This window comes from Cricetulus griseus, chromosome 4, assembly GCF_003668045.3.
Source record: "Cricetulus griseus strain 17A/GY chromosome 4, alternate assembly CriGri-PICRH-1.0, whole genome shotgun sequence".
Classification (NCBI taxonomy): Eukaryota; Metazoa; Chordata; class Mammalia; order Rodentia; family Cricetidae; genus Cricetulus; species Cricetulus griseus.
The window spans coordinates 66,371,434-66,396,886 of NC_048597.1; the positions used below are offsets into that span (position 1 = coordinate 66,371,434).

Below are 25,453 nucleotides of genomic sequence, written 5' to 3' on the forward strand. Positions count from 1 at the left end.
GTGTCAAGTGCTGCTCCTGCCATGGGTACCAATGTCTTCCACTGTCTACATCCAACAGTTTTCAACCTGCTCTCAACTCCCAGACAATATCAGACCCCACTCATGACTTCTCCCTCCCCTCCTCCCCCCGCTCCAGGAACTCTTTATCCTCATGACTTCTAGAACTTTACTGGCTCCCTGTTCTCTTGGTCATGCTGATGTTCACTACTCAGGGTCTTTTCTCTCTGGCCAGTTAACTATTAAAAGAAAAATTCAGAATCCAACCGCTTCTTATCACCTGCTTTCTGATTGCCTGCATCTAAGCCACTATCTTCTTTCTTCTGAATTACTAAAAACCCTTCTCTCTGGATTCCTTCTTCTGCCTGTGCTATATATAATGTGTTCTCACCAAGTGTGGTGGTGTGTGCCTGTAATGCCAGCACTTGAGAGGCAGAAGCAGGAGTGTGAGGCCAACCTAGGCTATACACCTAGAACAACCTTCCAAAACAGTCTATTCTCAACCACACTTAGAAAGACCCCTGAGAAGATGTCCTACTATGCCACGGACCAAATCCAGTACTGACTCCAAGGAAAAAGCCAAAGGTCTTAGCGTGATCTGGAGGCTCGTGGCATCTAGCCTTCAGCTAGCTCCTGGACCTCTCATCTTCTGCATGGACTCTCCCCTTCACGAACTCTGCTTCTGTGACTTGTACTGCAGTTTGCATGAACCAACCAGTCCTTTACAAAACAGCCACGTAGTGTGTCTAAGAGGCCCTCAGCTTATAATGTGCAAGGATACAGAAGACAGCCTTCTGAGATGCCCTTAAATGACCTTCATCCCAACCCCTTATCAGCCAAGGACTCAGTCAAAGCTCTTGGCTGCTGAGTCCTCCAAGGATGGTTTGGCTATCATGGAATCTCAATTGCCTGGAGAGTGGAGGGGTGAGAAGCTGGGATGAGGACATTGCCATGGGTACTATGCCAGCAGGAGAGGATTGGATTCTAGTGTAGGTATTGCTACCTACCCGTATCTATTTTTCCTTTCTTTTTTTTCTTTTTTCTTTTCTTTTTTTTTTTCCACCTCAGTTTTCTTTGCTGTAAAACCAGCTTTTCAGGTAAAATCTTGCTAGCTGGGTAGATGAGGTTGAATAAGAGGATTGATTCTTAAACCAGACCTGCTTTGTGAAAAAGATTCCTGGAATCTGAGCTACCTACCATTGAAGGGAGGGAGGGGGCTACCTACCATTGGAGGGAGGGGCTACCTATCATTGGAGGGGTTACTTGCTTATTTCACATGGATCATCTATCTGCATTCTAGAGCAAGGTAATAAAGAAACATCCTCTTCATACCTCTGTCCTTTCTAAGAGGACTCAGGAATATTTTTCTCTTTTGCCCTCTTATGGCCCCTTTATTTCACACAGTAAATTTTTCAACTTATATGAATTATTAAACTGAGTAATTCATTCCTCCTTCCTCCCTTATCAGGGGAAGCTGTGGGTGCTAGCATAGTGAGGTTGTATAAAGTCCTGACACCCCTCCCCCATGTTCCCACTCTCACCTCCTGGCATCCAGCTCTATCAGAACAGAGAAGGAACTGGTGGAGAAGAAAGAATCCTCTCCAATATCCACCCTGGGGCTTGAGGATGCTCTTGCTGAGGTCACATTCTGCTTGAATCTTTTCCTTAAATGTCTGATGTTACATCTTTCTATTCTTTAAGCAAGAGTAAACTGTTGATCGCTCTTAGCCATCTTGCATGGGAATCCTCTCCCCAACCCCCCTTTCCCATCCCCAAAATGCACTTTCAGAGCTGAAAGATGAAGCACTTCCTGTTCTTTAACAGGAGTGTGAGCAGATCAAAGCAGAGGCCAAGGAGAGGCCCTGGCTTCAGGACTTTTCATAGATCTCTACTCGGAGCCTCCCTCCAGAGAGAGTCATCCCATAAAGTTGAGTTCACAGCAGGAAAAGCTAAAGATTTCCCTTAGGAAATTTGGTCTCTGGCCCACACTCTGCCTCTCACTGGTATGTGGCATTGTGGATGTCCCTTCATATTCTTGCCTCTCCGTTTTTCTTAGCTATAAAACAAGCAATCTGGAAATCACAGTTTGAGACTTTTTGTTTGTTTTTTGAGACAAGGTTTCTCTGTAGCTTTGGAGACTGTCCTGGAACTCGCTCTGTAGAGCAGGCTGGCCTCAAACTCACAGAGATCCAACTGCCTCTGTCTCCCGAGTGCTGGGATTAAAGGCATGCGCCAGCACCATCTGGCTATTTTGAGACTTCTAACATCTCTAAAAATTGATAGTTGTAGTTTGGTCTATGTGGCCTGCTTGAGCAGAATTATATGTATATTTTTTTCTTCTGTGTGTTTTGTCCCAGGATTTCTGGGCCAGTATCTAAGGGGGCAGGGACTGTCTGCAGGCTCTTCAATTATTGAGATTCTTGACTCCTTGGGCTTTCTTTGAGACTTGAAGAGAGAGCGAGAAATCAGGGCAGAAGGTAGGAGAGAAGAGTCTCATCATAAGAAGTGTAAGAAGGAAGAGAGATAGAAGGCTAATGCAAAATCTCTCATCATACACCAACCTTTCTCCTGGGAAAAGTGACCCAAGTAAGAAGGTTGATCAGGATTAACATGGCGTTAGTGCTATAAGAACGCAGCCTGCTGAGAAGGCAACAGGGCTGCAGGAACCTTGCAGGTAGATAACGTGGGTTTAAATTTTGCATTTCTATTTTTCAGTTTTATTAAAATTTGAAAACAATCCCACCCCCCTCAGCATCCTCGTCTATAAACTAGACATACAGATACCTAGATCGCTAGTTTGTTAAGAAGATGGTGGGCATAACAGTGCCTAGACACAGTATGAGCTCAAACTTAGATAACCACCCTCTGTCCTCTTCGGAGCATGCAAGTCAGAGTCTGGTTTTGACACTTCTGTCTGCAGCATGAACCACCAATGAGAAGAGCAAAGCTCCTACAGAGTTCTGCTCAGCCTTGTCCCAGCACAGAAAACTCACACAAGCAACTGTACCTACCAGACCCCTCCCTAGACTTCTTGGGTTCCAAGGACAGAGGCTGGGGACTAGGAATCTCTGAAGCCCTACTATCTTTCCCCAAGTATCAAAAAATAAAAAACAAGGGACTGGACAGAAGATTGAGCAATTAAGAGTACATAATGATGCTCTTTCAATTCCCAGCACTCATATCAGGTGACTTATAACCAACCATTTGTAACTCCAGGTCCAGGGGACCTCACACCTCTGACCTCGGCAGGCTCCAGCACTCAGCTGTACACAGATACACGGGCATAGACTTCAAAATAATAAGAAAATATAAGCTTGAAAAACAAAAAGCATTAGATAAACAAGAAACTCACGTCATCAGTTGTTACTAGTATTTGTAACAAGAATGTTCAGAAATAGTCTTTCATTTTTATATTCCACTGTAGCCTGCAAGTAATTTTATGTGAATGAATATAATTCTAACCAAAAGTCCATGAAAAAGGTTATGTACCTAGCCAAATATTCCTACTTTATAGTTGGAAAAAAAAAAAAACTGGTCAGTTTGTATCCAGAAATAGCCCTGGAGCCAAGACTTGTGTCCATGATTCTAAAGCAGCCCTTAAAGGATGTGTCCATATAGAAAATGTTCTGAGGAGACTTCTGTGTGTGTTGTACAAGCCCAGCTTTCACAGCATGGGTGACAGGTAGATATAGTCCAATGAGAGAATCCAATCTACTTGGTGACACTCTGCTCCTCCCCTTAATGACTCACCCCTATAGAGCCCCCAGGAGAGAGATCAGCTCTGAATTCCCTCAGTCTCACTAGAAAACTGGCTGTAGCTTCCCCAGAATCACAGGCTGTATGTCCTTAGCATCTCTTCCCCTGTCTGTCTTGGAAAACAAGGGGCATATGTTCCACAGTCACCTTTTGTTTACCGCTCTAGTTGGTGGCATGAACCTGGGAGAGTGGGACCTAAAAGGGAGGCAGGTTAAAGTCTCATTCGATAGCCAATTTTATTGGACAGTTTGTACCCTGAGGGTTACAAAAGGTCACCTGAATAACATTCTTGTGGGCTCCAGCTGTGTACGGTCACAAAGTGAAAGCTGTGCATGACAAAATCATGTTTTCCATAAAGGTCCATGAAGTTAACTGACTCCTATCCGATACACCTGGGAGGAGCACAAAGACACATTCCAAGAACAATTTTGGGTTTTGAAGACACTGAGGTCACAAGACTAGTCTTGTTTTCTTCGAGTTTTCTCACAAGCACTCAGAATTCCCACACCGGTCCGTTCTGGGACTGTGTTCCAACAACCTTTGTATCCTTTTCACAGCCTACTACCCACAAAGGTGTAGCGTGTTCTATAGAGAGAGGAAGGAATCTTCAGTCCAGCACAGTTGGTAACAGACTCTACAGGAGGACAGGGTCAGGCTAGAGGCAAAAATGAAGAGAAAGTCTTTGAAAGCATTATATGTGAATATGGGAATGATTAAACATCCATTTGACAAGTGAGATGTACTAGCCACTTTTAAATAAGTAGTTCCAATACAGCTTAAAGGACTTGCAAGTGAGAAACTGTGTGGAGTGACGAACTACTGAAGGAAAAAAAAAACCTCAGGCCTCCTCACCTTCACTCGTGAGACTTATAACCTCTCCAAGCCTCCATTTCCACACTTCACCAAACAGAGCAGTGATGGGCTCCTTCCCTCCAGATTGTTGCAAGGGCAGAACTGGAGCATCCTTGTAGGACACATAGCAGCACCTAGAACTTGATGAGGCCTTCACCAGCAGTCATCACTGTCACTGCTTAGTGTTAAGTGACAGAAAAGGGCCAATTTAGAACCTCTCTCTTGACCTCTTCAGAAATTTGGCCAAGATTTCCCTTAAACTATCCGTGACTCTAACAATCCGTACTTCTTGGGTTATTGTTGGGACTATGCTTAAGTGCTTTTGTCTGTCGCTGGAGGGCTTAGGACGACACCTGAGCAGACTGCTGTCCAGTCAAGCAGGGGGAAGGACAGGAGCCTGGTAGCCAAGTGAAGTACAAGTCTGGGTGAGTCAGTGAAGTTGGGAAAGCAGAGCCCTTGGAGTTCTGCCATTCCCTCTGGCACCAGCCCAAGATATAAACGGGAGACTTCCTACATACTTTCTCCTAACCCTCCTCCAGTCTTCAGGCCGGAGCCAATAGTGGAGTGGGGCTAAGTTACCCCCACTGGACCCTCTGGCTACCTCACATGTGGTTTCTCTATCAGTCCCACTTGAACCACAAATAGAGTGTTCTAGACAAAGTTCTAAGCCAAATTCTCTCTAGACTATCATCAGGTAATAACTTCTGCCAGTCAACAAACCAAGGGTCAGACATTTCTGGTAGAGAGTTTACTTCGAGTTGTTCTTACAGCATTACGACTGGCTTTCTGTCAGATCATTCAATATACATGCAGATGCACCTGCCAAGCATCAGGCACTAGAGAATTATGGGAAATAATGACTTCCCCAGCCTCAAGGGACTGGCACAGCATGGCCTCGCTAAGATAACCCTACAATGAGACATATAAAACTGTGTAAAGTTCTAAGAGCTGCATGGCTCCCAGGTCTGGATGAGTCCAGCCAGCCAGTGTAACATTCACAGGTCCACCCATGGCTTCTCTAGCCTGGTACTTGACTCTTCTGACATAAGCAGCCTCCAAGCCCATGTGCATCATCCCTGCTCTCCTAGATTCAGAGGCTGTCTCTAGGAAAGGGAAGCAAACCCTAGTACAACCCACCCCAGGCATACAAGATCACAGGCCTCTTCTGCCCCTTTGACTCTGCTACTCTCTCAAGCATGAATGGCTTGCTCACCTCTGCATGGTGCCTATGGGTTTTCACCAACTGCATGAAGAGTGCCCTGAATTCTAAAGCCAGGACACAGATAGCAGCCAGCCATCTCAAAGGCTGATGCTTGCAAGCAGGAAACCATAACTCAATTGTGACTCAAAAATAATGGTGAGCATAGGTTTATGGTTTCTTGTGACTTTCTTTCCACTTTATAAAAATGTCCTAACAGAGTAGGACCCAATAGGTTCAGAGCTGGCCAAGGTTTTCCCTAACCGTCCTAAAAATTGTACATTTCACAGGGGTATATTACTTACTTTCTGTTTATGTGATAAAACACTGACCAAAAATGAACTTGAGGACGGAAAGAGCTTGCTTGGTTTACAGGTTACTGTCCCTCATTAAGGGAAGCCAAGGCAGAAACTGAAGCAGAACCACAGAGAAAAGCTGCTCGCTGGCTTGCTCCCCATGTCTTGACCAGCTTGCTTTATTATAGAACTCAGAACCACCTGCCCTGATTATCCACCATGGGCTGGGCCCTTCCATATCAATCATTAACCAGGAAAATGCCCAGTTGATGTGCCAATGGTCCACTCTAATGGAAGCAATTCCTCAATTGAGGTCCCTCTTCCCAGGAGACTCTAGTTTGTGTCAAGTTGACAAAAACTAACTAGCATGGAAGATCTCTCCTGTGGTTGTCAGAGGAGGAGGCATGTGAACTCTAAAAGGGCCTAGGGAGTACTAGGTGTGTGCAGTGGGACTCTTCTCTGTGCTGGAAAATTACCATGGCAACATGTGTCATCTTGTTAAATGTTTGCAGGCCTGCAGAAAGATTTGACTCTGCCGTGCACAGGAAATCACAGCTCTGCCATTCACTCTTCTAGCAGCCCACGCTGGCATCAACAAACCCCAAACTAGTCATTATCTTCCCCTTGTACCCGTCACCTTCTCCTCTCCTCAAGCACATAGCCGCCCCACAACCACATGGCACCTGCCTGGTTAGTGTCTCACCTGGTACCCAAGCCAGATAGATACCTAAGAGCCCTGCATTTCCCCTCAAAGCTACAGACTCTGCTGTGATTCTTGCATCACAGGGCATCTCCCTCACCAGACAGGGAGCTCCTGATATCACAGTCCCCATGCCTGGCAGAGTCTCTGAGTCTTCAGAGGAGCTTCTGAGTCCTGAATGGCCAAATTTTTGCACCCAGAGCCGGGACACATAGAGTGGTGAGCTAGGGGGCTGTCTCTTTTCAAGTTGGTCTATCAGCAAAATGGGGTCTCTGTGAATAATCTGCCACACAAGGTCCCAGGATTCCTCTGCCAGTGACAGCTTGTGTAGCAGCTTGGGAAGCCTGCCTCTGACAGATCTTCCTTCTAAGCTCTCTATTCCCAGTTGACTCTGTCAGGCAGGAACTGGGGTCAGGGGAAACTCACAGTGACCACCAGGAGTTGTCCTTCTAGATTCTGCAGGTAAGGCCTGGTGCCTGTTTTGTTTTGGGGGTTTTTTGTTTGTTTGTTTGGTTGGTTGGTTTTTGGGTTTTTTGTTGTTGTTTTTTGGTTTTTGTTTTGGTTTTTGTTTTTTGCCACACAGTGTGGTTCTTGGATGCCTGCTTCAGTAGAAACTGACTTTTCCATGTAGTCTTGAAACTCTGAAATCACAGATCTCTTAAAATTTTAGTAATCATTTTGTCCTCTAGATAAGGGAAAAGAAATAGCAAGGGGAATTGACTTGCCCTTGGTCAAACCTGGATTGAAATATAGGTCTCTTAGCCCACAGAGAAAAATCTTGACTCCTCCTCAATCTCCTAGGGGCAGCAAATACTTTTCTGTAATAAGACATGTAACTAGGCTTTGTGTGCCAGAGTCTCCGATGCAACTTCCCAATTCAGTTCACCTAGCATGAAAGCATCCCTGGTGTGTGGGTCTATGTTCTAATAAAACTTTATCAACAAAACAAATAGACTATATTTGGCCGTCATGCTGTGATTAGCCAGTCTGTACTCTAAACGTTCAAATGGTCCATGAACCAAGAGGATGAGCATCACTTGAATGCAATGCAGACTCTCAAGGCCCACACAGACATGCTGGAACGGAGTCTGCATTCCCACGGCCTCTCCAGTCATGTGTGAGAAGAGTTCTTCTGGTTGGCCTGGCGGATCCCCTCAAAGAATGTCATGATGAAGTTTTATAGACTAGAAAAATGAGGTGTGGGTAGGTTAAACAACCTGCCCCCCCACCGCACCCCCTACCCCCGTCAACTGGTGGGTCTGGAACTAGAATCCAAGTTCTAGCATTCCAAACACAGGCTGCCACACACCAAGTAACCCGCCCTAGATCTAGTCCCATCACTTTGGGCTGGACCTGACCCAGTGAAAGTCGCTAGAAATCCAAGGGATGCAACTGGCCTTTCTTCCTTGGCTGACTTTGGAGCAGAGAGGACTCCAGCTGGGGCTCCTCCCACCCACCCCCATCTCCTGAGACCTGGGAGGGGCTGATGAGGTGGAAACACACCAGGGAGTCTGCTCACCATCTGCAGAGGGAAACCTGCCCTCACAGGTTCAAACTGGAGCTGCACGCTAGCTGAATCCCCACCTCCAGAGGTCTGCCTCTCAAAATAAAAGAGAGGCTAGGGAAACGTCACCTTTTACATGCAGGTGTAGCTGCTACTCCAGGGTCTTTGACAGGACTAAGCGCCTTGTTGTTTTTTCATCATTACACCATTTTGGTTTTCAAACCTGTCCCTGTTCTTTTGCAGCACCATTTAAGCAATTCAATACCAGGCACTTCCTGAGACCCCACCCCCCACAGCAAAGCACCATGCTGGCCACTTGCCCAGACAGTTATTCAGAATTCTTGACTACTTTCTGTTTTGTGCAAGAACTGTGTACGTCTTAGTCGGTTGGGGCGGCTGTAATAGAATACAATAAGCTGAGTGCATTAAACAGCAGAAATTTCTTTCTCATACTTAAGGAGGCTGACAAGTGCAACATCAAGACACCAGGCGATTTGGTCCCTGTTCCTGGTAGGGTTCCACCTCCTGGCTTGCAGGTGGGGGTGGGGGACAGACACAGACGTTTGTGTTGTTGTTTGTTGTTTTGGAGTTTTGTTTTGTTGGTGATGTTTTTTTTGTTGTTGTTTGTTTTTGTTTTTTGGGGTTTTTTTGACAGTCTCACCGTGTAGTCCAGGTTGGCTCAGGGTTCTCTAAATGCTAGGTTTACTGCCGTGAGCACTCAACCCTCAGTGTTAACTCTTCGTCAACTCACAAATAACATGTCAGCCTGTCATTTAGTGAATCCCTACTTAGGAGATAAAAGAGTCCTATATTTCATTATTTAATTTTATGTCTGAGGAAACTGAAGCCCCGCAGGGTTAAAAGACTAGGGTGAAATCACATCAACAATGCATAATAAAGCTGGACTCACACCTGGCTTCAGGTACTTAAGAAGATCCAGATACTGCAGAGGCTGCAGTAGAAAGACAGCCCTCAGTCCACAATGCCACCGGCATGGCGTTTTTGATATACAATGGGCCAAGAGGTACCTAACAACCATGTCAATACTAGCATAACGGGCAAATATCATGGAATAGCAGAGTCAGTGGGTACCACAAAAGTGTGGGACACAAGAAAGAGAAGATGTCTCCTTACCATCCTGATCCTTAGTGACTCAGCTCTATGCCATGCACATAGCAGGTGATCAAGAATTCAATGACTGACTGAAAGAACAAGTGAACAAGATAGAACGGGTGTGTGCTGGTCCTAGACGCTGGCAAGGATTTGAAGAGACAGAGAATGAGGGAAAGAGAACATGAGCTAATGCAGAATATGGGTTTGCAACTGTAAGGCCTTGATTTGGGAGAGAGTGGCTGAAGAGAAGTAATGAGCAAAACCAAGAGTAGTGGTGGGTAGACACAGGATGCTACTACCATCCTTTCTTTATAGATGTCTCCCCCGCCACCCTCTCTATAAACAACCACAATTCCCTGCTTCTTCTATGCACAAGCTCAGCCTCCACAGCCTGCCTCCGCTGTACCCTAGCCTCTTTCTGAGCAGAGGCTTCTGGTAGCAGAATGGATACTGTAAGCAGAGACCCATATTTCTCCCAGAACACTGCCAACTCAGATTTCTTCCCATGTTCAGGTCAGTTCACCCAACATTTGTTATGCATCTCGTTATATTTAGCACCATATGCTAAAAATATTTTCCATTCGTCATCTCATTTTAATTCCCTATAGTGCTCCTGCCTTGGTCCATTTTCTTCAGCTGTGACTCGGTGTCATAGACCACAGCTCAGGAAGCTGGGATGTCCAAGATGGAAGGATTTTTTTTTTTTTTTTTTTGGTTTTTCGAGACAAGGTTTCTCTGTGTAGCTTTGGAGCCTATCCTGGCACTCGCTCTGGGGACCAGGCTGGCCTCGAACTCACAGCAATCCACCTGCCTCTGCCTCCCGAGTGCTGGGATTAAAGGCGTGCACCACCGCCAGGCTGGAATGATCATTGGATCACTTCTTATTACACAATCTCACCTTAGCCTCCTGGTGATATCAGACCGCTGCCATTTTTCCCCCTAGGGCTCCCTTTCTTCCTGAGAAATCCTGCCCCACCCCCTGCTCTCTACACCACTATGGGTATATGGTCTCTGTCCTTCTAAAGCACCTGTCCCTCTTCACAGAGGTTCAGAAGCCATCCTTACCCCATGCAGCACCTTCATCAAAGCTCTGGCTAAGCCCAGAAGATTCAGCCACAGAGTGAAGGAGGCCATTTTCTCATGTTGTTGCTGACACAGGCAGGCCTGTTGAACCCAGAAGCAGCCATGTGTGTCCCTGTTGCTATGCCTTCTCTTGGCTCACCAACACTTGTACTAGATATTCTGTGTTCTGTATGGTGGTGACAGGTGAAGACTGAGGCATATCTACTGTTGACCAGTCAGTAATCTGGTCTTTACATTGGCAGGAGAGCTCAAATATGCTTAAAGATTGATGCATCACCCCAATTGAGGGAAACCGAGGCCCTGGGAGGTGACACAATTTGCCTGAGGTTGTACTACTTGACAGAGCACAAACAAAACAGCATTCCATCTCCCACCTGTGAGACCAGCACCTCCCCTCCCCCACAGCTTGCCATGCCTTTCTTCACAGAACCTAGTTTTTTCTTCTTACCCTTTTCCTGCCTCAGTCCAGGTCAAAACTGACTGCCTTCTGGCTTCCTTTGTGCCTTGATTGAGTTGACTGAGTGAAAAGTAGAAGCCTAAGGACCAATGTATCAAGCACATGGTGCAAAAGAAGGGGTGCCCTGCAGGAATGAATGTCAAGTCCATGCTCTTAAGCTCCTGGAGAACCAGGGACAAGAAGACAAACTAGATCTCTCTCTCTCTCTCTCTCTCTCTCTCTCTCTCTCTCTCTCTCTCTCTCTCCTCCCTCTCTCTTCCTCTCTCTCATTTGCTCTCTCCCTCCTCTCCTCTCTCTCACTCTCTCATGAACACACAAGAAAATGGGGGCGGGGGCACCGCAGTCATGGTTAGTATACCTGAGGCCCTTTATGACATAAAGAAAACAGACATGGGAGAGCATCTCCCACTACAGAGAGCTAAGAAAACCCTTTCTAAGGAAACACGCATCATAGTGACAGTGACTGCTTCCTGAGGGTTTCCTTGTACTGCTCCAATGAGATGAGATTTGTACAGAGTACTCACTGGCCTGCCAGGACGATGTCATGTCTACCTTCGAGAGGGCGCACACCAAGTCCCCAAGGAGAAGCGAGTGATTAAGTCACAGGGTTCAGACCCAAGTGTCTGGTGCTCTTGTTCTACATCAGCTCCTAAGGCTGAGAACAAGAGGGCTGTGAGGACCTCTGTACCCAGCAGTGTCACTTGCAGAAGACCAGGACAGGTCTCCAGGGCTTTCTCCAGGCCAAGCCCTGCCTTTCGGATTGGAGTACTTGTATACTTGCTTTGAGATGCCTTCACCAGGAGTTGTGCTGCACAGTTGGGGCTCAGGTGAGCTGATCAGTGTCTAGCTTTGTTGGGCATTAGCATTGAGCTACTGAGGATACACAGACCATCTCCTTGGAAATACAGAGGCAAGAGAGGTGCTCCAGGCAACACCTGCCTCAGCCTTGGTGGTTGAGTGTGTAGGAAGGCTTGCCAGCTTCCACTCACCTGTCTAGACTGTGGGACTGACCTTGTCCCTCTGCCAAGCAGAACTAGGCCATGTCTTTTCTTTTTGCAGGGGGAAGAAGGTCCTAGAACCTAGAGTACACAATGTAGGCACAATGACAAGGAGCTTTGCTGTTTACCTTCATATTCTCTTAACACATCAAGGCAGGTTTTACTATTACCCCTCCTTTAGGCAGAATTGATCACTTTCTAAATTACAGTTGAAAGCCCTAAACTGTGGTATCTAAGAATGTCATTAAATTTGATACAGACTCTTTTTTGTCAAGTTAGCATATAAATTAATAGAGGTTTTATTTCCCTCCTCCCTATCACCTTGCCCCCCCCCCCCCGCTGGTTCCTAAATTGTCCTCCTTTCTGCATCCATATTATATGTAATCATAACTGTCTTTTCTTCCCTCTTCCATTAAGATTGCTTCCTCCCTTTCTCCTTTCATGACCTGTGTGTGAACACACAGATACATGCAAAAAATTAAATTTGGGGTCTGTATGTACAAGAAGCATGTGTTATTTGTCTTCCTAACTCTGGCCTACTTGCCTTAACAAAATAATCTCCAGTTTCATCCATTTTCCTGCAAATGGCATAATTTCATTTATATTTAAAGCTAAATATGAGTGCAATTGTGTATGCACCACATTTTCTTTATCCATTCACCTGTTGATAGATATCTTGGCTGGTTTCATTTCTTGGCTGTAGTGACTAGAGCCACTAAGACCATGAGTGTGCCTATATCTCTATGGCATGCTGGCTTGGCATCATATGTGTGTGTGTATATGTATGTATGTATGTATATATATTATATAATGTGTGTATATGCGTGCATACATATATGTGCATGTATATAATATATAAAATGTTTGTGTGTATATGTGTGTATGTATACACATACATGTATATATATATATTATATAAGGTATGCGTGCATACATGCATGTGTGTGTTATAGTTGGGTCATATGGTGATAGTTCTAGTTTTTATTTTGCCTTCTAGAAACCGAGCCTTTCAGAATGTGATTAAGTGAATATGAGGCTGTTAAGATGAGGTGTGATCTAATCTTATTGCTGTCCTCTTATAATATAAATTTTGGAGCCACAGAGGCAACAAGTATGTGTGTGCACAGAAAGAGATCTGTGTGGCCAAGACAGCAGTGATCTGTAATCCAAGGAAAGGCTTCAGGAAAAGCCAACTGTATTAGTTAGAGTTGCTATTGCTGTAAAGAAATACCATGAATACAGCAAGTCTTATAAGGAAAACATTTAATTGGGGCTGGCTTATAGTTTCAGAGGTTAGACCTGGGCATGATCCCTCTGGCTTCCAGAGCTACTGGGAAGTCTGGAGTCATGTCCCCTTAGATACCAGGGTTCTGCCAGCTTTTACCTGTCCGTGTTGAGATCTGGTCCCTTCTCCTGACCGTTGTTAGAACTAAATAAATAAAAGCAAACTGGGGTTGAGATTAAAAAGTCGGAAGGAAAGTAGAGTCTGGGTAGAGAGTAAAGGCATAAAAGATGGTAAGATGCCCTCTTCGTCCAAAGCTGGTTTCTGGCCTCTGCATGGAGATGAGACAGTGGGGATCATGATTTGATATGTTGTTTGGGGGTCTAATGTTGTGGTTTGAAGACAGCTCTAAGAAACCATACAGGTGAATGCTTAGAAGTTGTAGGGAGAAAAGAGAAAGTGAAACAGTCATATTTTAAGCACCCCCCCTCTCAGCCAGGCACTTTCATACACTTCTGGGTGGACATTATCATCCCTAGTTTTTACCTGAGAAAGTTCCAGATCAAAGCAGTCAGGAAACAGCTTGCTTCTATCTTCACCTGAACTCCCATGGGCACTTTTATTACCTCAAGCTCAGCATCTCAAACTCTTTGAGTGTGTCCTGGAATCTTCCAGAGGGCTTGTTAGAACACAGGCTGCTAGACACAACCTCCAGAATGTCTGATTTCGAAGACCTGGGGCCCAAGGATGTGCATTTCTAACAAGTTCCCAAGTAATGGAAAGACTGCTAGTTTAAGGCCATGCTCTGGGAACCACTGGCCAGTGGATTCAAAAACTTAGCCCACCAGATAGCAAACTGTGATGCCCTTTGGAATCACTGAGGACTGTTTCAGAATAAATGTGATGCCTGGTTAACATGCCCATGCATCTTAATTTAACTGATAGATAGTGTCCTGGGTACCATTGCTTTTGAAAGCTCTCCAGGTAAGGCTAACATACAACCAAGTTTGGGATCCACAGACATAGCCAGATTCCCCTTTAATTTTTATCACCATTGTCCACTCCAGCTGAGTGGACATTACTGAGGCCACAGGTAATCTTCCACTGACCAGTACCCCTCATAGCACCTCATCCACATTTTACTCCCTCGTCTCAAAACAGCTTTGCTAGAACTTCCCACATCTCTTATTTGCCTCCTTTTTTCTGCCATTCCTTCATCTCTTTCCCCATCAACCCAGCTTTGTGCTACAGTAACTGGAGTTGTAGCCTGCCAACTGTGGACATAACCCCATCCCCTTCTCATCGACTGTGTCTGTGTGGAAGAACTTGAGGACCATCTAAATCAAACTAAAGGAAGAGAACTTTCTGGAACTAATGCTTGGTCTTTCTTGCCATGAGTAGAAACTAACAGGTTTTGTTTTGTTTTTGTTTTCTTAACCATTACTTTTTGGTTATAACACAGGTATGCACTTAAAGAAACACTCAGAAAAGCATAAAGAAGAAGTAGAAATTAGCATTAATTTAATTATCTGGGTCTCACTGTTGCCAAGCTTTTGCTGAGTTTTTGTCCTTTTTTTTTTAATGTGTATCATCTTACCTGGTTGAGAGCATGCTACATAAATAAGCTTATATCTTGACATAATAATTAATCACATAAAGTTAAATTATCATCATAAAAATGTGCTTAGTATTAAATATGTGTGTTGTGATTTTAAAACAAAGTCTCACATAGTAGCCCAGGCTGGCTGGAACTCACTCTGTAGTCTAGGCTGGCCTTGAATTTACCACAGTCTTCCTCCCCCAGGCGCCTGGGTGCTGAGATTATGAGCAGGATCTCCCACACATGGCTTGTAAATATTTTAATGGCAGCAAAAATTTCCATCATGTGGCCACCATATTGTTTGTTTAATTATTCCCAGGCCAGAAGAAATGTGACAGTGGGGTTACTTTTATAAACGATGCTACAATGCATATGTTTTTTATGAACTTGGGTTCTGTCCATGATTTCTCACACAATCCCAAGAAAGTAACAGAAGAAACAACGTAAAACCTTCAGACTTATTACAACTGGCAAATTATTTTCAAAACTTTTTCTCCTTGTTACATCTTGGGTGTGAAGGAACACATACTGCATCTTCTTTTGCCAAGCCCTTGGTGTTTTGCTTGGTGCCACCAAGGATTGCCAGTCTGGGGGTGACATGGTCAGCTGTGCATTTATAAACCTGAATGCTGGAGGTTGAACAAGTTAGAACTGATGTGTTGTTGTCCTTGTTGCCCTACCCCTTACTTCCACATTCTCCCCTCACTATTTCCCCACACCACCTCTTTCTTCTTTCCTAGAATGCAAATGTTAGGTGGTTGGTGTTCACACCTGTGTGCACAAAGCCTTGTCACCAAGAAATAGAAAGAGCAGGGCTGGAATGTCTGGCTTACAAGCTACACAAACTTGTGCCTAGCCCAAAGATCTCCTCCTCTTGGAGGAGGTTTTGGACAAGTTTCTGAATAATAATAAATAATAAATCTCTCTAAGGAAAACTACCAAATACTATAGTTCCATGAAATTTCCAAGTGGGTTTATTGCTGAATTAACTTTTCCCTCTGTCCTGTGCCTGTCAACCCCGTATAGTATATGACCTTCTCTGTCCCTGGAATGTTCTCCTATCTTCCTCTCTCCCCATCGCAAAAATACAGCTTGGCATTCAGCAATCTTGGTGTGTTCTACACAACCATCTACTGCCCCTTTCCCACTCAGCACTAGCTACTTAGACATTCCTGACCTCACAGTTCAATTTGAGCATCTTCACCAAATTCTGTTTCTCTCTTAGACAAGACCCCTTCAGCAACAGAATACTTTATATTGCCAATTCCTAACACAGTGCCATAATGTTGTTGCTAACTCAGTAGCAATTCTGTGACTGAGCAAATGAATCCTGATTAACTAAGGTGCACAGCTATTCTATCTTAAACATTAATGAGTGGAAGAGTATAAAGACAGTATGATCATGACACAATTGCCAAACTGACTCTGAATCATTGGTACCCATGGTAAAACAGACACCTGGTATACCAGATGTCCCAAACCTGGATTTTGTGTTCTAAACACAGAATCTAAACATTCGCTGTTGTTTGTGCCTAGACATTGACTTACATTCTGTTCTCCTTTGTTTTAGTAAGAACTTAATGTATACATAAGTAACTCTGTGGTAGAGGAAGGAAAGAGGGGTTAGGTGATGACAGAACTCTTTAAGTGTGACACAAAGAAAACTGAAACCATGGGTTATTTATAGTTATCACACAAAAGAAGGGTTTTGATGTTTAGTTACTTTAGGAAAGAATGTAAAACGGATTTCTTTAAGACTTTCTCAGTAGGCTTTCTAGAAAGTTGAAAGATAATTAGGCAATAGTAGAGAGGGCAAAAAGCAGCTAAGTCCTGGAGTCAGGGGTCAGGGTTAGGGTTAGTGCTAGGATGACAGACAGGAGTCACCTTTGTTATGCCTGAGAAGAGAGAGTACATATTCAAAAGTGAGATGGCAAAAGGGTAATAAGCCCCTAGTCCCTTTCTCTGCACACACCTCCTCAGTCCCACATCTGTGCCAGCCCCTCCCCCACCTGCCCACTCCTGCTGGTGAGATCAGCCTTCATTACAGCTCTTCTAGAGCCAGGAAGCAAGGTAATGTGTGGGAAGTGATAGCTGCAAGGTAATGTGTGGGAAGTGATAACAACTTTAAAGCCATTCAACGGGAAAATTTGTTAAAAGACAGAGACATTGTAAAGCTGAAACACTTGAGTCTATTAAGTCCCCTGCTTCTTAGAACATTTTGTTACCAGGGCATGTTTCAAGGAGGGAAAACACTGAACCATTGAGCTCTGTCAGATACCAAAGCCTGGCACAAAGAGCAACATTTTCTAAGGTATCTGCTTCTGCCCAATGCAGAGGCACTTGTAAAAACTTGTGTCTTTATTTTCTTCTCTTCTCTCCTATCACAACACAGCTCCCCTGTCCTCATCCCTGGAAGATCTCTCCTTCCTCCTCATCTTCTGCATCTTCTTCTCTTGCTTCCTCCCTCCCTCCCTCCCTCCCCTGCCTCCCATAGCCTATGCTGTTTTCATGGACACTAGTAAACCAGCACAATAAGCTAAGACTCTGCAATGATTATTCAACCCTCTATGGTAAGGGAACTAATTAAGTGACTGGAGATTTAGACATTCATTGTTGATTAGCTCCAAACTCCTTCAGAGTGCCTGGAGCATTCTCCTAAACAAACCTTACCCTTTTATGGCTTCTTGTCCCGAGTCCAAATGAGATGGAGAGCTTAAGGAGAGACAGTATCTTTTCAGAGATGTAAAGAAAGGGAAACTTAAGGAAGGGAGTCAAGTGTGGATGGATGCAGAGGGGGAAGCTGTGTGCTTTTCACAGATGTATTCTTCTCTTGGCAGCTAATGTTTCTCAATGGTCATCCGTTTAGACTTCAGTGTTGACATGTTCACGGTCAGTCCAGTGCCTTGGTTAACTGCCTCCATTAGATACATACCCATCAATGGAGTGTTTTTTAAACAACCACATTCTAAACAAAAGAATAAATACTTCTTCACTGATCTTAAACAGCCCATCTTTAGAGGCCAGAGCCATTTGATGAACAAACCAAAAGTCTTGACACAGTTTTCCTCGATTGTGGCTATTAATGGAATAGTAGTAACTAGCCGCCTCAGTCTGAGAAAATGTACTCTTTGCTCTGCTAGCAAAGGGAATAGACTGTTCCTTGAACTCTGTATCTTAATTTTGCTTCAGCTCTAACTGCACAAACAGTTGCATTTTAGAGTGAGTACTGGACCCAGTACCCAACATTACCCCTGCCATCACTCTCACAGTGGAAAATGGAGGCACACATCCAAGCAACATGGATCACTCCTCCCAAGCTGGGAATCAGAAAGCCATTGCCACCATTCCAGGCCATTGGTGCTGTGATACAAAGCCTGGGATTCGAGTTTTTCTACCTCCTTTTCCACAGTGAGCCACGGTGGTCTGATGCAGGTGAAATACTCTTCTCCTTTGCCTGACTTAGGCATGGGGTGTGCTGAAGAAGGCTCCCAACCTTCCTTAGGATGTCCATGGAGGATGGCTCACTAGCAGCTAAGCACAGGCCAAATTGGAGGCTAACCAACCGTCAGTCATCGTTAGCAGAGCCAACATGTTGCTCTGATATTAAGAATAGTTATAGACTCATCAACATTCCTTCTTATCCTAGGCCCAAACCAATATGTCTCTAGCAGCTAGGTGAGTGTATTTCAGAAACAGCTGGTTTGTCACTTATGATAGTCTATATTTGAAGAAGCTTCTTGATGTCAGCCTATTCACTGGAGACATATTAATCATCTAAATCAAAGCTTAAAAAAACAAAAACAAAAACCTATAACTTGGCTTCCACTCACGAAAAGGTGCATCTATTTCTTTTTTGAGGAAAATGTCTGGTTCGGTAAATGAAAACACTCTTGGTGGAAGATGACAGATAGACCAGGTTGGCCACCAAGGGACCAGCACTTCTGGACAGACTATGCTGAGTAAAAGAGAAGAGTGTGCACAGTCTTTGTTTTCACTCTGCAGACCTCAGCGACCAGCTCCTTGAAGTGGTGGGTCTAGAAGGAGCCATGGAAATGGGACAGATCTATACTGGCTTGAAGAGTGCGGGTAGGAGGCTGGCCCAGTGCTCCTCTGTCATTATTAGGTAAGTCTCCTGTCACCCAGCATCTTCAGGGGCTCCCTACCTCCTTGAACACTCAGGCAAATAATAAACTAACTAGGAGCTACTGCAAATTGGTGAAAGAAGCTTGACAATATTTATAAAGAATACTTTGGCTATATTATATATACTATATATGTATTTTCCCCAAATATCTGCTCAGGCCTTATGGCTATTTGTATGTATATGATTTCAGGGATGACCACTTGGTACTGAATAACCACTCAGTGTGCCCTTCCATAGGGGACAATTTCTCCTGCTCTTAGCATTCCTTGCCTGCAGTTCTTGGTGTAGGCTTGATACCCCATGAGTTTCCCCCTTCCTTTTCCCACCCCCATCCATGACAGCACGTCTGTTGGTGTCATCCTTGTTTTAGTCATATTTAGGCAGCCAGTTGGTGATGTTTCATGGCTGCAGCTTCTCTGTCATTTCCAAGAGACATGATCTCCACAGCAAACTCCCTGCCCCTCTCTTAAAATTGTTCTGCCTCTTCTCCTGCTGTGACCCCTGAGCCTCAGGTGGAGGAGTTGTGTCGGGGCTATTATTTTTCAACAGGATATAATGCTATCATCAGCTAGAAGGTCCATCATAACCTATCCTCTTAAAATACCTGGTGATATAAACAGCACATACTATAAAGTCCAGGGCACCTGGGGTCTAATTCTTTTGTCCTTTTCTCTTTATAATTGTAAAGCATTAGATGTATGTCAGGGGTCACAACTGCTCTTCTGTGTACAGGATACCTTCATATGCTCAACCATTAACAACAATGAACTTCCTGTACTGACCAAGAGGGTAGCAGTTTTGGTTTTTTGGAGGGACATGGATGACACAGGCAGCTTCTGCAGGTGTAGATGCTGTGGGGTCTGATAAGGCTTCTCCAATTCAGCTCCCTCTAGTTACATTTTTCCTCTCAGCTTCTTACCCAACATGGCTGTTTCAGATGTCTTCATTCCTTTCCTTTTTCTCTCTTGTTACAGATCATATCTGTTGGTTTGCCTTGGGGAATCTCCTAGAAGGGCTATGGGTTAAAGGGTTTCCCAGAGGCATTTGACTAAAGAAGGCTTTCTCCCAGAAACCCTTGGGCAAGTGTCAGCAGGAGCACAGTTGAGGAATCTGTTCTTGGCCCTTCCATAATCCCTCAGTCAGATCCCTCCTGTGGGCCCCCGAGGGTCTGTTCCACTAACCCTTTGTCATTTCCTATCTATGGATCATCTGTTTCTTCTGTTCCTAACACCATACCCCCTTTCTTTGGGAGCCATCACTGTGATAGGACCCTTGTTTTCCAGACCAGCCTCGGCAGCCCTTGCCCAGAGCTCTAATACTTATGGGGCCAGTTTGTCAGTAGAATATCACAGCTGTGGCTTTTGTAGATTACAGAGAACACAGTGTCCTGACTGCCAGTGAGTCTGAGAACTTGAGTATGGGGGGGGGGGGCTTTTTCCAGTAGTCACCAGATCTATTTCCAGATGGGAGCAGGGGTGAGCTAAAAGCCCCATCCCAGTAGGCAGTCCTGAGATACTTCTCTATCCCTAAGTATGCAAAGGCCTCCTTTCTGCTGATATGTTTTTTTTATTATTAGATTTATTGCTTTTAGTATGAAATAGACTCAGAGTCCACCAGAGGATTATTGTATCAAAATCGTACTTTCCCTCCCATTTTGTAGTTTCAGAAATAGGGAAGCTACCAAGCTCAGGTAAGGACTTCCTGTCCAGTGGGTGGTGACTGTTCACATGCCCCTGGCCAGAGGACTAACTTCCTCCCAAGGTATCGGAGGACAAGTTAGAGTCTACAAAGCCCATATGCAAAAAAAAAAAAAGCAAGAGGGCAGCACTTTCTCTTCACTTCTCCTCCTACATTTAGACTGTCCCTGGATGACACTGTCCCAGCACAGCCACAATGAATACTAAACCATAGTATCCTCCTGCCTTTTGGAGTTGAGTGCTTGTGGTGATGAGCTCTGTAGCTTAGAGACATTACCTCTTGGGTATGTTGCAACCACTCATTCAGTCAGGAGTGCAGGCCTCTTCCTACTCCAGAGCAGAGCTCAGCATGAGCCGCTTTCCCCTCTGGCTGGTTGCTGGGACTGCTCAGCAGTGGGGCTGCCATGTTTGCTGGCCAGTTTTCCAGGTGACGTGGCTTTCAGTGTGCCCATGACAGTTTCTCAAAGTGGAATATGAAGACTGAAGCCGGGGAAATTCCTATAATAACTATTAAAGCACAGATTCCTAGGCCTGCATCCAGACCTGCCAAGTCCAGTCCCTGAGATAGACTGAAGATTGTTTTCAGAAAGTTTCTTTGGTCTCGATGAACCTCTCCTATGTGAGCAAGTGAGGTCTTCCCACTCTCTCTCTCTTTGGTGGGAGTGATGATGACTTTCCAAGTCTGAGGGCCTCACTGTTGTTTTTTGCTTTGGGGGGGTTCCAGGACTAACAAGCTTCTGCCAATGCAAGTAGATGGAGAGCCCTGGATGCAGCCGCGTTGCACGGTAAGTTTGCTGGTCTTGGAGGTGAGCATGAGAAGCATGATTTTGTTTTACTGCTTGAAGACACTAACTTGATATAAAATCACTGCACCCAGGAAGATTGTCTAAATAGTCCCTTTCCACTTTGTCCTGAGACTTCATCCGTGGTACCTTAACAGCCTCAACTTAAACCTATCCAAGTGGCAGAGTCTAAAGTAAGACTGTCCTGCTGAGGAGCAAGTCCAGATGTTAGAGAGTGCTTCCCTATCTGGAAGCCAAGCCTACACACCCCAAGTACTACCCAGTACATAAACACACTTTCCTTGGTACACCCACAGCCTTGAAGACCTCACTGGAAACTCCACAGAAAGGACAGGTTGGTTATCTGCTTTGGTATGGCACCAGAGCACTAAACATGGTACCAAACTTGTAATGACAACCCTAGAATGCCATCAGCAAATGAATGAAGGGCATGGGACAGGGAATGTACAGTTGCACCAGCTGAGGCAGGAGGATTTATGAGTTCAAGGCTAACCTGAGCTAGAGTAAGTTCAAGACAGACCAGGATTACATAGAGAGACCCTGCCTCAAACAAACAGGGACTGGAGAGATAGATAAGCAGTTGAGAGCTATTCTTTCACAGAACCAAGGTTCAGTGACCAGCACCCACCTCAGGCAGCTCTCACTGCCTCTAACTCCAGGTCCACTTTGTTGTGGAATAATCTTTTTGTACATTGTGAATGAACGTGTGTCACTCTGAGTGGTTTAATAAAAAAGCTAAACAGCCAATAGTGGAGCAAGATTCCCAGGCAGAGAGAAAGCTGGGAAGAAAAACATGGAGTCACCAGTGGACACAGAGGGAACAGACAAACAGGAGGAGAGGTAAAAGCCACAAGTCATGTGGCAGTACATAGATGAATAGAAATGGGTTAATTTGGCTGGGCGTTGGTGGCGCATGCCTTTAATCCCAGCATTTGGGAGGCAGAGGCAGGTGGATGGATCTCTGTGAGTTCAAAGCCAGCCTGCTCTACCGAGAGAGTTCCAGGACAGGCTCCAAAACAATACAGAGAAACCCTGTCTCGAAAAGAAAAAAAAAAAAAAAAGAAAGAAAGAAAAAAAAAGAAAAAGAAAGAAAGAAATGAGTTAATTTAAGTTATAAGAGCTAGTTAGAAACAAATGTAAGCTATTGGCTAAGCTTTCATAATTAATAAGTCTCCACGTCATTATTCGGGAGCCAACGGTCCTGCCAAAAAAAAGTCTGATTACACCAAGGGGATCTGACATCCTTTGGCCTCCACAGACACCTGCAGGCATGTGGTGCACATAAACTCATGCAGGTGCACAAACACATGTGAACAAAAATATAAGATAAATAGAATCTCTGCCGTCCTTTCTAGCTGTACCTACATTAGTTCCAGTCAGTGCTGCTACGATAATTAGGTCTCCTCACTTATTTGTTCCCCCTTAAGAGCCCAGCTAGGAACATTATGGTATTGTCCTGCTTTCAGGGAATCCACTGGGGTACTTCATGAGTGATGCCCCCAATATGACAGCAAATATATAATCTCAAAAGAGACAGAAGTTGTCTTTCTGAGCATCTCCCACTCTTCCTCAGTTGTATTCTCTTTAGCGACCCTTCAAGTATCAAGCTGTCTTTTGCGGTTTCTTGAATGCCGGAATTGACATCTTCTATAAAAATCAAAGGTAGAAATTTCTTTACAAATTCTTACCATAACCTTATGGAAGGGTTAAAAAACATGAAAAATTAAAAACACACTGTAACAAAAACTAGTGAAATGGCTAAGTAGGTAAAGGCTCTTCTTCCTGCCAGCCAATCATCAGGACCCACATGTAATAAGAGAGAACCAACTTCAGAAGGCAGCATGCTGGGGGCACCTACACACAAAACTCTGTCTCTCTCTCTCTCTCTCTCTCTCTCTCTCTCTCTCTCAGGTATAATAAAAATATTTTTTAAAAACTAACAATAGTATTCTGTTGCTGGCATTAGGCGGGATGGAGGGAATCTCTCTCCTGCTTATTACTCTGGTGAAGCTGGGCTGAGGAAAATCTATCTAGTTTTCTCCTGTGGAGAGAGAGAGAGAGAGAGAGAGAGAGAGAGAGAGAGAGAGAGAGAGGGCAAGCTGGGCGGTGGTGTCGCATGCTTTTAATCCCAGCCCTGGAGAGGCAGAGGTAGGCAGATCTCTGTGAATTCGAGATCCACCTGGTCTAAAAAGCTACACAGAGAAATCCTGTCTTGAAAAACCAAGAGGGAGGGAGGGAGAGAGGGTCGTACTTTGGTGATGGTCCGCATTCATAAGCCACTGTCTTGCAGAGGACTCTCAGTTAGGGTCCCACCCATGCCAGGTGGCCCAGGACTGTCTATCACTCCAACTTCAAGGAAATACAACAGTTTCCTTGGATGCCTGCACTCAGTTGCATACACACACACACACACACACACACACACACACACACACACACACACACAATATTAAAATGAGTCATTTTTAAAAATGGCTGGAAGAAATGAAATGCTTTTCCCCCCATGGCTCAGTGAATCCAAAGACAGAGGCTGCCATTCATTTATGTCCAAACACTGATTTAAAAAAAAAAAAAAAAGGTAAATCCTTCCCACATCCTCACCAGACACTTACTTGCACAGTGTTACTCTTCAAAAGCTACAAGTCACTGTGAAAAATACTGAGTACAGAATCTCATATGTAAAGATGTGTTAGCCTGGATGTAACAATGAATCAGAGTGGCAAGCTGGGAGGGGATGTTTTGGGTTGGTTTGGTTTCCCTCTGAGCACTAAGCTCAGGGCCTTGCACATGTAAGGCAAGTGTCCTAGCACTGAGCTATGCCCAGCAGGGTGAGCGCCGCCCTACCACTGAGCTACTCCCAACCTTTGGGTTTTTTTGTTTGTTTGTTTGTTTGTTTTTCTGAGATAAGGGCTTTCTGTGTAGTTCAGGTTGACCATGAACTCATAGTCCCACCTCTGTCTCCAGAGGGTTCTAGACATAGGCTGCCCACAAAACCATGTCAGTTCCACACTGGTGGTTTAAAAACTGAAGTGTGGGGGCTGGAGAGCTGGCTCAGTGGATAAAAGCAGTGGCTGCTCTTCAAGAGGACCCGGGTTCTATTTCCGGCACCCACATGGCAGCTCATTCCTGTCTGTAACTCCAGTTCCAGGGGATCTGGTATCCTTACACCAATGCACATAAAATAAAGTTAAATAAAGTATTTAAAAAAAAAAAAAAAGCTGAAGTGTGTTTCCAGCCCTTTGGGAGGCCAGAACCCAAAATCAAAGTCTTCACAGGGCTGGTTTCTGGTGGTTTGAGTCCATCAAACCCATGTCCTTATACAAAGAGGAAGAGACACAAGAACACACACACAGAGGAACAGCCTTGAAAGGATACAGCAGGAAGGCAGCTGGTTACAGGTTAGATGTTTCTTAAAAGATACACCTGAAACAAAAGGATATATACTATTTATAACATATATGTTGTAGGTGGATTTTTCTGTCTCTCCAGGCCAGCTCCCCACCCATAAAAAACAACAACAACAACAACAACAAAACACATGGAGACTTCTTATTAATTATGAAAGCTTAGCTGATAGCTTAGACTTGTTTCTAATTAGTTCTTGTAACTTAAATTCACCCGTTTCTATTAATGTATGTACTGTTGCATGGCTTATGGCTTGTAACCTCTCCTCATGCACATCCTGCTTTCTCTGCATCTCATGGCGTCTCCTCATGACTCCACCTCTCCTCTTCTTCCCAGCATCCTCTCTATGCTGAAAATCCCACCTAGCTATTACCTGTTCAGCTTTTTATTAAACCAATCCGAATGACAAATGTTCACAGTGTACAAAAAGATTATTCCACAACAATATGTGTTATATATAATATTATATAGAGAAGCTGAACACTATCCTCTACCAAGTATAACAAATCAAATGAAAAAAATAATAAAAGACAAAGTAAATAACTTTAAACACGGTAAAATCTAGGACTTTTTTTTTTCAACAAGGCAAGTGTTTGAAAATTTCACTTTACAAGAGAAAAGCTGGTAT

General features: G+C 44.4%; 1 protein-coding gene across 2 annotated transcripts in view; it reads left to right on the forward strand.

Annotated features, from left to right (window-relative positions):
* Positions 1-25,453, forward strand: part of Dgkg (diacylglycerol kinase gamma) — a 163,257-nt gene that overhangs the window by 128,782 nt on the left and 9,022 nt on the right. For both annotated transcript variants that reach the window (XM_035444686.1, XM_035444687.1), the window contains 2 exons: positions 18,779-18,899; positions 21,342-21,402. In XM_035444686.1, coding sequence (XP_035300577.1) covers positions 18,779-18,899; positions 21,342-21,402 — 182 coding nt within the window. The remainder of the gene's footprint in view (positions 1-18,778; positions 18,900-21,341; positions 21,403-25,453) is intronic.